The sequence below is a fragment of the Ascaphus truei genome, chromosome 4, assembly GCF_040206685.1.
Source record: "Ascaphus truei isolate aAscTru1 chromosome 4, aAscTru1.hap1, whole genome shotgun sequence".
In the NCBI taxonomy this organism is placed as follows: domain Eukaryota; kingdom Metazoa; phylum Chordata; class Amphibia; order Anura; family Ascaphidae; genus Ascaphus; species Ascaphus truei.
Genome location: NC_134486.1, coordinates 242,110,012 through 242,125,398, shown reverse-complemented (window position 1 = coordinate 242,125,398; position 15,387 = coordinate 242,110,012). Strand labels below are relative to the sequence as shown.

The 15,387-nt window shown below is 41.6% G+C and overlaps 1 protein-coding gene across 2 annotated transcripts in view; it reads right to left on the bottom strand.

Annotated features, from left to right (window-relative positions):
• The window catches only part of WTAP (WT1 associated protein), a 39,687-nt gene extending 24,845 nt beyond the window's left edge, over positions 1-14,842 (bottom strand). Inside the window, exons 1-5 of one of the 2 annotated variants that reach the window (XM_075597095.1) lie at positions 14,576-14,842; positions 7,150-7,185; positions 7,011-7,066; positions 2,136-2,194; positions 1,351-1,478 (exon numbers count right to left, since the gene is read on the bottom strand). In XM_075597095.1, the coding sequence (XP_075453210.1) occupies positions 1,351-1,478; positions 2,136-2,194; positions 7,011-7,066; positions 7,150-7,179 (273 nt within the window). In that variant the 5' untranslated portion in view covers positions 7,180-7,185; positions 14,576-14,842. Of the gene's footprint in view, positions 1-1,350; positions 1,479-2,135; positions 2,195-7,010; positions 7,067-7,149; positions 7,186-14,136; positions 14,234-14,575 lie in introns of those variants that run through there. The other variant, XM_075597096.1, reaches the window with a different exon arrangement.
• Between the last annotated feature and the right edge of the window lie 545 nt (positions 14,843-15,387).

Genomic DNA, 15,387 nt, shown 5'->3' with positions numbered 1-15,387 from the left:
AGTGTTGCAGCCATATATAGCAGCCGTTTATACGTAACCCTCTGAAAAGAATTACATTTACAGTGTCAGGTGGAGGAGTAAAGGATGATTTCCATTTTCTTGTCCTAAAACACTATTCTTTTGAAAGAAAAAATAACTTAAAAAAATAAAACTGTTTCTTATTAAGGCCGCGGGTATGGTCAGCGCTTAGGCGCTGACGCTCGGCATTGAGCCCCTGCAGCCGCAATGAGAGTGGCTTTAGCAGGGGCCCGCGCACGCTTCCGCAGGCATGCGGAAGCGTAGCCAACAATCCAATTTTTGTTTTGGTGCTCACGGGAGCGCAGGGCCGGTCACGTGAGCGGTTCGCCCAATGAGGGCGAACCAGCTCCGTGACGTCACTGGCCCGTCCCCTGACACGCCACCGGACGGCGCGCGAACTAAGGCCAGGGAAAGCACCCGCTTTCCCTCAGCACGGCTGTAGTCACCATGGACTCAGCCTAAGAAACAGTCTTGAGGAAAATGAGTCTAACATACCTAGTAAAATCATACATTACAACCCAAGCTGTGATTTTAATACTAAAATCCAGCCACCTCAAACCTTTAGACAACTTTTGCCCTGACCACAACTATTTTTTCCAGTCTCTATACAGGAAGGTTCAGAAGGAACAATTAAGCTCTGGACATCTTCTCCCTAACTACAGGAATTATAGTCTTCACATGCATTAAAGGGAACATCCCTTTGTCTGGTCGATTGATATATGCGATTTACTATGATCAAGTTTTGATGCAGATATTTTTACAGTTCGGTAATTCTTGCATAAAATATACAAATCGGAGAGTCCACTGATGACTGCACTGCTGACCTTTGTCATAAGGTGCTAAATCAACAACTGAGCATTTCCCTGCAATATCAGTGAGCGTTTGGAGGTATTAGTAAAGACAAATGACATCACAAATGGCAGTACAGTACAAGCAAACATTAATCCTTGAAGGACTCCAAAGATTTTTGGCTCAGTTCTATAGAAAGCACAGCTGTTATATTGCTAGAATAGTTTATTCATTCTCCTACTTTATGTTGCATTATGTTTCTTTTTAGGAGTCATCTCAGGCATTAAATGTTAGTTGCCATTAAAACCATGGGTCACCTCTGCAATTAATTATTAAATATCCTGCAACCTGCTTCTAGACCTTGAAAAAGGTTCACTATGGGGACTGAAAAATTGGTTCAACTAAATTAGATTAAATGTCATCACCATCTCTTCTGGTGTGCATGTATGTATAACACACACACGATGCCGTCAGTAAAAAAAAAACAGTCAGGCAATAGACACCTCTTTAAGAGGAGGCAAGAACAAAAAACTGAACACTCACCGTGCACTCCTGCATCTCCTGCTCCTTAGTGGCCAATCTCATAACAAGTATGTTCTCCCTTCGAGCAGACTCTTGCTGTTGCTGCTTTAGCTTCTCTTCGGACTCTCGCAGTCCTGTCACGTCGTTAGCTGAAGACAAGGATGTAGAATACAATGAGATAAAGGGAACACATTTTCTAAATTTTTTGATTTTTTAGACACAGCCTTTTATACTCCTTCGTTTGAGCTTTGCTGCAGGCTCAGCACTAATATGGTAATATATTCCCCATTAGCAGTGTAAATTAGGAAGCAGTTTGACTTTAATAGGTATATGGAGAATCAGTCAAGTGTAAGCTGGAATCAACATAAAATAAAAGCTCTACAGTTTTAACGTTTAAAATACATTTCCCAGCTTTTCACATTTTGGTTCAAAATTCCTTAAAAATGAACTAGGATTATGCAATTTATGCTGCACTCCCACAAGCTACTAAGGAAAGGATGCTGCAGAAACACAAATAATGCAAATGTTAGGTGTGGATACTTAAAATAGCAGAGACAATTATGGCTAAAGAGTAACCAATATCAGTATACCAATTTTGCTATAAAACGAATACAATTACCAAATTATATTGGAATGAACCATGTAATTTGGACTTGTTTGGACATGGTAGGTTGCTGCTTTCTAATGCCCAATATAGCATCTACATAGGTTTAAGACGACTTGAGATAAATAATCTAAAGCTCATGTATCACGAATTGTTCTTCTGTACTTTATCAGCAAAAAACCCAGTATGATTTTGGACTTACAGTTAAGATCTGTGTACTTGGTCTCCAGAGCTTGCACATATGCTTCATATTGCTTCCACCTAGAGTTGACAAAGATAAAAGAAAATATTTATGTTTTGTGTGCGATACTAGTCAAACAGCATTACAGACTTTATTGTTAACTTTGGTACTAGTAGCCGAGGCTGACTTTTGCTGGTTATTTGACAAGAGGAAGTAAGAACTAATGGCATTGAGAATGCTGCATTTTGTTTTCAAATGGTAAGTGGCAGGAAATGTGGAGCTCAATTATTTTAAATTAATTTCAGAGACATTTGGAACATTTATAACAGCCTTTGTGAACTTAAAAAGGCATGCATGTCTTGGATCCACCGCTTGTAAAATGCTGAATATCTTGGGCAAAAATATAAGGCAGTAAAGGACGAGATTAATATTTAAAAAAAAAAATATATATATATATATATATATATATATATATATATATATATATACAGTATATATATATATATATATATATATATATATGCAAAATGAACAGCAATAGGCTTAATGAGGCAAAGCATCATTGGTTGATTGCCTGTGAAAGTTTTTATTTTATATATTGCATAACTGTTTTCAAAATATTTGTAACCAATGCAAGTTAGTCTTTGGAAGTTATTAAAACATTGCTTTTGGTTGGTCTTGCTGAATGTTAAAGAGGCCCTTCCTAGGACCAAAGTGAATGTGGCATATTAAATAGGTTTGTTAACATTGATTGATTAATATTTTTCAAATGTTGTCAGACAAGTCTAGGCATCTTTAACGTTTATAAGGTTTAAATCATACATAATTTTAAATCAGCTTATTTGTGCTCTGGGAAAAATAAATGTGTATTTTCATCAGATCCAATGATATAAATGCACCATGACGGATACGTCTGCTTCACTTTAGATGTTTAGATTACAATGAGGGGGTTGGGGGAGCCACACATAGATCGCCATCCTTAAAAGAGACAAGAACCCAATTGTTTGTGGAAATTTGAATTTATAGGTAAATTGAAAAATTACTTACATTTAAACCATTAAGCATAACACTGCCATCCACTTTGATTCTATGTGGGACTGCTCCTTTAAGTGCTCAAATCGTCTACGAGACATTTCTCTTTCAAGTAATTAAAGCCAACTTATTTGGAAAAAGGACTTCCAATCCTTAAAGATATAAGCCTTCAAGTGTTAAGTAGCTAAAAAAAAGTATCTATAATTGAGCACTTTTGAGAACAGATTGTTCACCAAATCTTTGGTTACACCGAATATGACAGTATGTTCTCCTTAATATCACTTTGTTTGTTCACAATTTGTAGTAAATACTGAGAACACTGAAATGTGTACTCGTACATTATTGTACAACTATGGGGAGAACAGCAACTGTAGCTCCCTTTCTTAATCAGTGGGTGCAGTGCCACTTAGCAATGTATACTTGGATATTCCGGTCTAGGATGTTTAGCTGCTACCAAACCACAGCCGGCGCTCCAACACAAGTCGCCGCCGGGATACCTCGTCGCATGCAATCTTCACTATGCCATCTTTAAAATGTACCATGCAGCTCTGAGGACACTTAAAAATGTTGGTTCGGAGAAGCGGGCGCGCAGGACATCCCACTGCGACATCTTTACATGTCCTCAAAGCGACGCAGGACATTTAAAGTTGCCCCGCGTGGCTGTTGTTGTCCGCGGTGAGGGACATTTAAAGAGGACGTTGTCAAAATCACGAGCGGCGAGATGCCCCAGCAGGGTGTTCTCAAGGCGGCGACGCGCCAATGGTTTGCTCGCAGCCAAATGTCCCATTTCAGGGATATTCAGTCCCCCTTGAAATCTGTGATTGCACAAACTATACAGAAATTGGCCACAGCTGCAGAAAACATTGGTAGTTGCTATGTTGTGGAGGTCTTGCAGAAAGAGATTGGGCAGATTTCAGCCTCAGACACGGAACATTTATTTTGCACATTCCGAGAAGGCCATTTATCAATCATGGGCAACAATTTGAACCCCCATTACTCTGAAAAGACTACTATTTTCCACATCAAAACAGTCTGGGAATGTGTCCAATATTTTCTCAAAGGATTCACTTGCAGAATTTCTATAAAAAAAAAAAAAAAAACACACACACAACCTATAGAAATAGATATGGATATAAACTCATGCAGCTGTTTAAACAGAACTATTATTGAATTGCATTGGGCCTGCATGATTGCACTGCAGTAAAATGAAATACCCGACGATGGCCATGTTTGGAGGTGAAATGTTGCCATGCCCCAGCTTTACTTCATATCAATAAAATATGAAGTAGTCTAGATGCTCATTTAAGTGCTTATGCGTGAGGTTATATATTTAAAAACAAAAATAGGCAACAAGCCTAGAAAATTATTGACAACAGTAAAAATATATATCTTTGCAATGTGTGTGTGTGTGTGTGTGTGTGTGTGTGTGTGTGTGTGTGCGCGCGGAGGGGGGGGGGGTGTTGGGGAAAGTGCAGTTGGAGGGTGTATGTATGTATATATACACACACCAGATTTGGGTGGATTGCGGCTTTAACCTGTTTAGTGTTGCATGAAAAGTCCCGCTGTGGTGCTGCCTAAAGCAACAGGAGGGGGAGGGACTTTTAGCAGCATCTCTCAAAATACTGAAAGGTTACAGAGGGGTGCCTCCTTCTGAAACTTTAAGGGGTGGCAGTCATTAGATATTGGGTCAGGGAGTCCCTGTGAAATCCTAGAATTCTCTGGTGTCCGTGTTTCTCCTGTGGCTTATAAATCTCTATTTATGGCAGCATGTGGGGGGCAGAGGATGGGCAATAACATTGGGCATGTTTCTCATCTCCTGGGTAGTTTGGAGAGTTCTCCTCATCTGCATTTAGAATAGTGTGGTTCCCCTCTTTCAATCTTGTGTGAAGTTTACCCCCACAAAATCCAATACTTTGTTTGGGGAATAATGCTTCCCCCCCATGGATATTTAATAGAACTATTGCGGGCACAGCATTTGGCAAGGCCCAACAGTTTTATACCTTTAGAGATCGGTGAACAATGAAATGGTTAATCCTAGTTTTACAAAATAGATGTATTAATAAAATATTTCAGAAAAGCTTACTGCCACGCTGAAGAACTTCAAATTATGCCTGGGTGTTCTGGTAACTTAAGGGTGGGGAACATACGGATATATAATTTGTACATGCGATCATGAATTAAGTATTTATGCAAATTCATTTTCACTTAACTTTAGTCACTTTTTTGAATGCTTATTTTGGCATTTGTTCTGAAGTTTATGTAATATATGAATATAAAATTAACCAATGGGAAGATTTATACTATAGTTTTTGCTGAAATAAAGCATGTATGATTTGTTGAGGTTTATATTAAAAAATATTGTTATTGTGGTTTGAACATTACTAACAACTCCACAATTTCTTCAGCACTCAGGGTTACAAACATCCCCAGAACTAATCGCTAATTACATAGCAATTTTCTTTTATTAACACTATAGTTACCGAGTTATGTTTGTGTTATTGATGCGTTAAATAATCCTCCATCACTTCCCTTGTTGCACTGGAGTGTGAAATAAGAGGCAAGAATTTACGCAAACAGCACCCAAAACGGGATATCCGAGTCACATAGATAAACCTAATTTCCACCAGTTCTATTCAACTACATGTACACGTATTTAAAAAGAGTCAATCCCTCTCTCACAAAGCACTATTGATGCAAAGGATATTCCACTTTGTTGACCGTTAGAGCTGTGTTTACATGAACTTTTGCTATTGAATCTTAAACCTGATTATTCTTGCTTGTAGTTGCTGCTTTGCTTGTTGATTCTGCGAGGTACATGTATAAATCTGTATAATTTAGACCGCTCCATAAAAGGTAACATTACATTTTCTCGCAGTGAGCTGCATTGATTTCAGCCAATTACACACTTGTGCGATGCCTCTTCTTGAAGTAGAAGGCAGTTGTACCACGGCAAACACGTAGTCTTCTAGGAACAGGGGAGTGCAATCTTTTCGCCCGGCGGCCCACTGCCGGCTATCCCACTCTCCTCGCCCCCCCCCCCCCCCACCACTTACCTTGAGCCCGACGCCCTGGCAGCATGACATTGCCATGGAAACGCAACGTCACATGACCAGCGGTGTCATTTGATGCAGAGTTGCCATGGCGACGTGTCACCAGGAGCCGTCTGAATCAAAGTAAGGAGACGTTTACAGAGGCCTTGCAGCTTCCCCGGCATTAATTTAAATGCCTTCGGGAAGCTGACAGGGCCTTTGTAATCCCCGCGCATCAAATCTGACGCGCCCCCCATGTTCTAGAGCAAAACACACAAAAGACAGAATAGCTGCGAACATCATTTAGTCGACATTCAGATTTAAACAGGACTAAATGCAACATAACCATGACTCTGAAAATCAGGCAATTCATTTCAAATGCACAGGTATAAAATCTAAGAAAGCCTGGCAAGAGTATCTTAAAATCGAACTACTTTTGCGAATCAACAAATACCAAAAACAGACAAAAAAAAAAAAAACACACAAAAGATTTATGAAGATTTGTGTTATCCCAGATCACACATTCTTTACTTTGAGCTGACATGTCTCGAAAAGGCATTATTAATTCAGTGTGTAAAAAAAAAAAAAAAATTAAATGTTTTTTTTTTTTTTTATTAAATCCACAATAATGTATATACCTTATTCTATTTTACACCTTTATAATTTGGAGAAATAAACCATTCTGTTGTAATTATTTATTCTGGACGGCCTCCGATTAACCGGTACAAACCATAGCCCGTTGCCACTGCTGGCGAGGGTAGCAACGCACTGCTTTTCTCTGGCTGCGGAGGTTAATTACTTATGAGAGGGTCAGTGTGGACTGTTAACACATTACCTGAGAAGAAGCTCATCTCTGGGTAAAACCTTGAAATCTGCTTCACTGAGGCGCACCTACACAAAATGAAATGAATATTTAGATCCAATGTCAACACAATCTAACCTCAACTTGAAGGAAAACATTTTTTTTGACTGACCTTTTTCGGGAGAGGTTCCTCGTTGGTCATCGTGACCTGCATGTGGGAAAGACACACACAAAAAAAGGACACCGATTTAGTAAACATTAATAATTCAGAGGTATGCGTCTCTCTCTCGGGCACTCAAGAGACTGGTGGCGAGAAGTGCGGAGCTGGGTAGAGAATCGTGGACCAGGAGACCGAGAGCTCCAGAACGCTGAATTCATAACTACACTGGCGACACAGTTTATCACACTGCGGCCAGATCCGCAAGCCGGGAGATTTCCCGGCTTGCTAGTGGCCGCCCCTCGGCGTGCCGCGCGTCATAGACGCGCGGTCACGCGTCTTCGGGAGCGTGCGCCCCCTGCACGCGCGTCCAGGGGCTCCCCGAGGGAGCCCTGGTGTCCCGCGATCGCGGGACAGCGGCAGGGGGTTCCGGGGGACCCGGCGGACCCGGCAGCGGTAGGGAGAGCGCCCCGATCGGAGGGCGCTCTTCCGCTGCTTCGGCGCGCGCCCGTCACTCTCGGGCGCGCGCCAGGCTACTGCTGCGGCACAGAACGGGCAAATGCTCGAATAAACTGTGCCGCAGCAGTAGGTTGAGACAATAACATAGGATAAACTGTGAGGTAAGAAATGGATATAAAAAAAAGTTTTTGTCCTCTAGGTGAGGTCGACAGATAAATAATATAGAGATCTAATATAATATGAGATATAGAGATATAGTATGAGATAGATATAATATAGAGAGATATCTTGACCTCAGTAGAGGACAAAACTTTTTTTTTCAATTTATTTTTTTATCTCACAGTTTATCCTACGTTATTCTCTCAACCTAGTTATGAATTTAGCGTCCTGGATCTCTCCGCCTCTGTCTGCTGCTCTCCACCCCCCTCCCTCCAACCGTCTCAGAGTGCCCGATCTTGCTTTGATTTCACGCTAGAAAAGCAGGATCGAGCACTCTGATCAAGTCAACATATACACCTGAGCTTTTTTCTTTTCTTTATTCTCCCCATGTTATGATCATCACCTGATTGATTCCCCAAGAGTGGAGTGGCTTGGACTCAGTTATCTGATTAGCATCTTGGGACATCACATGATTTGAACCATTTATTCTTTAGTCTGTTTATAACCCTTATTGTGGTATATCAGAGGCACCATTAAGAGTCTATTTTTCTGCACAGATGTGTATAAGCTGACCATTTCTATTATTCGAGGAGCAGTGATGAATAAACCATTCTGTACCAAGGAAATCTGCAAAGCATTGCTTTTTATATAGCTTGCGATAAGTGTACAGATACAGTTTCTCTCAACCATATTTAAAATTGATACATACTATGCAGGGCTGTGTAGCGGTTTAGGCGGCTCTATGCTGCCGAAGACCACGCGGAGGCGTGCACGCGATCACATTACCTTGTCATTGATCGTGCCCATTGAGTGCGACAGCAGGAGGGGCACGCGCAGCAGGAGGGGCACGCGCAGCAGGAGGGGCACGCGCAGCAGGAGGGGCACGCGCAGCAGGAGGGGCACGCGCAGCAGGAGGGGCACGCGCAGCAGGAGGGGCACGCGCAGCAGGAGGGGCACGCGCAGCAGGAGGGGCACGCGCAGCAGGAGGGCGCACGCGGTGAGCGAGGAATCAGTTCAAACTGATTTCTCGGCGCGACGGGCAGGTCATGTGAGCGGTTCGCCCAATGAGGGTGAACCAGCTTCGTGACATTAGAGACATACCCCCACGGCGCGTCTACCTTGCCCACAAAACACTCCCGTTTCACGCGGGTGCTGTCACTCGCGCACGCCTCCGTGAGCCGAACCGACATTCAACACAGCAGAAGATGCATACAAAATGTAAAATAAATGGTTAGAGGTTGGAAGAATTACGAGACATTTATTTACAGGGAAGAGGCAAACAAAGATCACAACACTAGTGAGGCCTGTTATTTCTCAAACAGTTTCTCTTTGTTGTCTACATATAAATCAACATCTTTAGTTCTGAAAATCCTTTGCTTTTACATTTAATACAATATGATCAATATTAAAATACATTTTACATAAAATGTAAGAAAACATAACTGCCTTCAAACATTCTCCCAATGTTGGTACAGTTCTTCACAAAGTATAAATATGAAATGAAAAATTGAAGGACATACAAGAGCATCGGGCATAAAATTAAACATTTTTGAAGAGCTAACAATTTAGTAACCGTTACGATACGGGATGAAGAAAAAAAAATCATATCTACTAACTTTTGTTGGACCAAATGCCTGTGTCCTTTAAATAAAGGATGACCGGACTCTACAAAGTAGTTGTTTGTGATGTGCAAGGCAGCAATCCCATCCTACTATTTTTGCTATTTACCTTTTCATCTCCTGACGGCTCTATTGATATCTGGGGAACACGCTGGTTCCCTGTTATCTACTTTTCTTTGCTCTTATTTATTCAATATTGGGATATGTGAGCCTTATTACATCAAGCCAATAAAGTGGACATAATTGGGAACAACTTTACACCGATTCAGACCGGTGGCCATCCTTGGACACCAGCATCCTGGGAAGTCTCATATCTCCTCCAAAAATGTGTGTGTATTCATTAAAAAAAACAAAAAACACCTCATGATAGAGAAGTAATTACTTCCGTCAAGGGAACAGTTGTTTTCGGAATAGATTGGGTCCTTTGTGGCCTGTGTGTTTTGGTACCAGCTGCACCAACTAATTACAAATCTTTGTAATGAACCAGCTAGTTTTATTTTAATCCAAATCCAATAGTGTAAATGTATGCAACACATATGGGCTTAAATACTAGTCAACAAAAACTGTGCCCTCAATGAAGCACCTAGAAGGGTACAATATAGAACGAGCAGTGACAAACCTGCACAAAGTGAAGCATATTGACTAATTTTGGAGTGAGGTGGTTAACAGCACACTACAATTCTTTTTTAGTTACCCCCCACCCCCAAAAAGAAGACAAATAAACATAGGTTGAAAAGAATAGTTAAATGTGAAGTTTACACATTTTTATTGTGCACTTCGTCATATTGTTTCGCTATTGTGTGCGATGCGATTTCTATATTAAAGCTTCAAATCAAAAAGTTAAGTAGTGGCACATGTATAAAAGTACTTAACTTTCCTGTGTTTCGTACAAAACCTGCTATGGAGGGCTTATGTAGAAAAAACAAAAAAAAAAGTATGTTTTTGCATCTATGTAGTAATGTTTGTGATGGCCAAATATGCTAAATAATGTCAAGCATTAAAGATAGCTACTTGTGTATTAAAATAATTACAGAAAACATGTGCAAACAAGCAACAAATAACATATTGGAGGGAGTGCAACATCATTGGGAACACAAAATCCATAACCCCTACTCATTTTACATAATAGTTCATATTGGTTTGGTAGAGTATCAATATATAGGCACGTGAAAAAGGAAAGCTTCAGTAAGCCCAATGTTTACTGACAGGTTTCAAATCAAAATCAAGTCACATGCTTTCCCAAGCCACTTCACAGAATATTCCTATATTTTTTCACTCAAATCCTTTGAATATTCTTTCAAATAGTATTGTTTCAAAACAGAAACAATTGAAAAAAGTAACACTTGAGTGAAATGGCCAATGCCCACTCCAAGAAGCAAGCGGTAAATAAATTATTATTTTTTAAGTCACTTGTGAAGATCAGGTATGTTCGTCAGGTCTCATGACTTTACAAAAAAGGTGCAAATCACACTTTGTCAGCCTGTGGAATGGGTGCGCATCATGGGGGTGTGTGCGTGTGCCAGTCAGTGTGTGCGTCTCTCTCTGTGTGTGTGGTGTGTATGTCTCTCTCTCTGTGTCCTGGCCCCCTCTCTCCTGACTCCCTCCACCCCCCGCAGAGACGCAGACACGGGGGGCTCTGTCTGAGTCTCCTGAGCAGCCCCCCCCCCCCCACTCTTCCGGCGGAGGTACACTGCTGGAGCAGCCCCTACTCTCTCCCCCTGGTGGAGCTGCGGACACGGCTGTGTGTGTTCTGCTGCAGCCACCCACCAGCAGAGGTACACGGGGGGGTGCTTAGCGGCTCACTGGGGGGGCACATCACTCGGGCCGACGGTGTTCGGCGCATCATGCCCCCCCTTTCCCCGGCAGAGGTCCTAGCCGAAGGGGGAGTTGGACGTGCATCACTCGGCAGGCGGGCCAGGCAGCAGTTTGTGGAGCGGGGAGAGGCATTGATCACACACACACGTTTTCCCAAGGTGTTTTGAAGGGTTCCCCCCTTCCAGGATGAACCAAATTCCACCAACATGGCAATCTTTTAAGTACTGCACTAACAAATACTGATCAGTAAACGTCCATGCAGACTGTTCAATAAATACTCAGCTAGGGCAATCTTGCAGCCAAGTGCATAAAAGCATTTGACCTGAGGAACCTTCATCCATGGACCAGGGTGAAAAGGATTAACTAAAAGGGCTAATTCAATAAGCATTTTCTAATAAGAGATATGTCATGGTGCTGCTCAAGGCAGAAACAAACAAATCAGAGTTTAAAAAGGTGTCACCCGGAAAAATTAAATCAATAAAAAGCCCAGACAAAGTTAATCATTTAAGACATAGCCCCAAATTCTAATTTACGTCACAACGTGACAATAGGGAAATTAGCTGATTAGTAGAGTCAGGCCAGGAAGTGATAATACAAGAGCATCAATCTTTCCCGAATCTGGTCATTCTTCGCAAATGACCCTGTAGATCCTCGTCAGGACAGGACTCCCAAAAGATTGACACTGTCCTGCAGTATCACTTCCTGGCCTAACTCTCCTAAATCGCACAACTGTCACGCTGTGATTTGGAGACGTTTTTGTTCTGTGTGGGCGATTTTGGGGTCTTTTTTGTTATTTTTTATACAATTAACGTTCTAACTATGTATGCATTAAGTTCTTTTATTCTCTTTTTCATGACTTGACTGACGGTTTGGTGAAGATTGGAAAATGCTACTTCTTGAACTCGGGGGCTACAGCAGTTTTATGGACGTTCTACGAGTATTTCTTTATTTGTTTGTAAATCATTAATTTGCACTTTGCGCACAGTACATATCTATACATTATAACAGGTCCTCCTGCCTTCACGATTTTGAAATATACTTTTTTGTTATTGATTCACCCTTTAAAACCTTGTCCTGTCAATTGTTATTCAGATTTCTACGCTATAACTAGTACAGTATGCTGCTAGATCACTTATAAAATGGAAGTAGTTTGCTCCAAATAAGTACCAAGAAAGATAGCTAGGCTTTCATGTGCTTATTTTTTGATAGCCAACTTTAAAAAAAACAAAAAAAAAAACTGAATGTATATTCCAATTATGCTTTTTATTTTGTGTGCATTTTCCCCAACACACATTCTCTGCATGTACACTGTATTTCACCATGCTATGAGCTTAAATGATAGAATTTTGACCAAAAATGCTTAAATCAAACAATCTATGCTTTTATCCCTAGACAGATCACAGTATCTCCGACAATAACTTAAGCTAGGTAAATATTTAATACTTCCTAAAAGTGCAGAATATTTTAAGAGGGGGGAGGGGGGATGAATAGAGAATTGGAATATATATATATATATATATATATATATATATATATATATACACACATACATACATACACACACACACACTAACTGCTTTAAGAGTTTTCTTGCTCCCGCCAGAAAATCTGATTGCAAGTTCCTGTTGTAAATGTTTAGTGAGATAGTTATAAACAGGAAGAAAACATTTGGCATAGTAAAATATGTATCTTTTAAAGTGGAAAGAGGAACCCAATGCAGCTTTAATGCAGAAATGACAGCACCATGGACACTTATTGATAAGTGGATGAATAGTTTGCTGCATATAAAGCCAGCCCAAGCCATGCTTTCTGAAACCAGCCTAGTAGTGGAAATCAAACAAGGACGCACAAGATGTAGATGGCATTGACCTGCAGACTGCCCTAAATTGGGAAACTGACATGATAGTGAGGACACATGGAAAACTAACATTTCTATCAAAGCAAGTCTTCAGGATCACATGGAAGGGATAATGTTGCACCTTTGAACAATTAAGAAGGCAATAAATGCAATTACTAGCTACCAGATCAGCCAGTTCCCAGCCACTGTCCTTTATTATTGACATTGCCACAGACTCATCTGAAGGGCCCCCGTGGGAAACAAAAATCAGGATTGCATGCAATTACTGATGACTACAGGGACATGCCAATATAAAAATAGAAGTGCGCCATTACATTTACTATTGTAATGCTGAAACGCTTACATTTAGTAACCCTGTTAGGTGTTACACAACATTAAGATGACACAAAATAGGTTGTCGCTAACAAAAGATCCTAGACTATAATCAGTTTATGGAGGTCAAAGTCACGAAAGCAGCAACACTCATTCAAAGATTCAGCCTCAGATGAAAGATTTAACAGTTGAGGACCAAACCATTAACATGCTAACATTTTATTTATAAAATGTTTTACCAGGAAGTAATACATTGAGAGTTACCAATCGTTTTCAAGTATGTCCTGGGCATAGAGTTAAGATGACAAATAATACATGGTTACAATACTTAGTTACATAAGTGAACAGGGTATTGGTAGTGGGCAGGGGCCTCCAGGGCGTTGCGCTCCCCAAATATAAACAACCCATTGGGATTCACCATCCAATGAGACTACTTGCCATAAAAGGGCAATGTAAATAAGGCCACCACTGTCCAAATGAATCCCCCATGGGACAAGGCCTCTTAAAAAAATAATAAGACTGAACCCTAAGAAAGCACGACTTTTTATAATCAATAAAACGTCCCCCCATCCTCCCTTAAGCGATGACACCTGTAATTAATAGGATTGCACCACAAAAAACAAGGATTTATATCACTAACCCATACATTAAACAACAAGACAGCCATGCAATACACAAGACCCATACTTATTACCCCCATACATCTAATAAAAGTGCCCCCAATAAGCGACTCAATATTCGCACATCAATGAATTAAGACTGCATCTAATAAGACCTTACAATTAATAGCAATGCCCCGATAACGTTGTGCCCTTCCAATGAATAAGGCTCCCCTCTTCCTCATCGTGTAATTGCCCCATGCCTTGTGTGAGAGGGATCTTCTTCCCCCACCCCGGGACTTGTGTGAGAGGGATCTTCTTCCCCCACCCCGGGACTTGTGTGAGAGGCATCTTCTTACCCCACCCCGGGACTTGTGTGAGAGGGATCTTCTTACCCCACCCCGGGACTTGTGTGAGAAGGATCTTTCCCCACCCCGGGAAGGCTGCACTACCTCTCGCTCCGCCATCTTACCAAGAAACCTTGTTTCCCCGCACAAATGCACCACACGAGCCAGACATACCAGCCCACACCATATAAACACCGCGAGTGTGTGAGGTGAAACACACAATAATGTACGTGTGATATCGCAGACACAGGCGCGGCCTTCTCGTCCTCTCACCTCCTGCGGGAGCTGCGCAGCCCGGGCGGCTCCTGCTCCTCACAGCGCCCGCTCCGGGGTTAATGGGGACACTGCTAGATCAGAACGGGGTGTCCGTGCCGCTTTCCACCTGGGGTCTCCTGCCGCCGATCTCCTTCCTTCTCCGTCTGGTTGTTTTTCTTTTTTCCCTCCTCTCTCACTCTTCTCTCTCTCGGTGCCTCTGACACAAAATGGCGCCGGAGGAGGAAATGAGCCACGGTCCAACCTCCATGTTACACAGAGATACAGACACACCCCTTGTCCAGAGATAGAGAGGCACACAACATTCAGGAAAAGACACACACCCCTTGTCCAGAGATAGGGATACACACACCCTCCACACGCTCTGCCCAGAGAGAGAAGATAAACACAACATTCAGGAAAAGACACACACCACCATTCATGTACACACGCTGCCATAAAGAAAGTGACACAAACCAGCATTCAAAGAGAGAGAGATACACACACCACCATCTAACAAGAGTGAAACAGACACACACACACACCACCTTCCACAGAGACACACACAAACACACCATATAGAAAAAGATACTCACCAACATGCAGAAAGAGACACACACACGACCAACCATAGACGCAACCATGCAGAAGGAAATACAAACATGCTGTCATGCAGAAAAACACACACCAACATCCAAAGAGACATTACACCCCCCACCCAAAGAAGAGTAAAATAGTTACACACTCCACCATCCATAGAAATACAAACACACCATTATCGCCCTGAGGTGTAGTTACATAAATACATGCACATTATAAAATGTGTCTTGTAG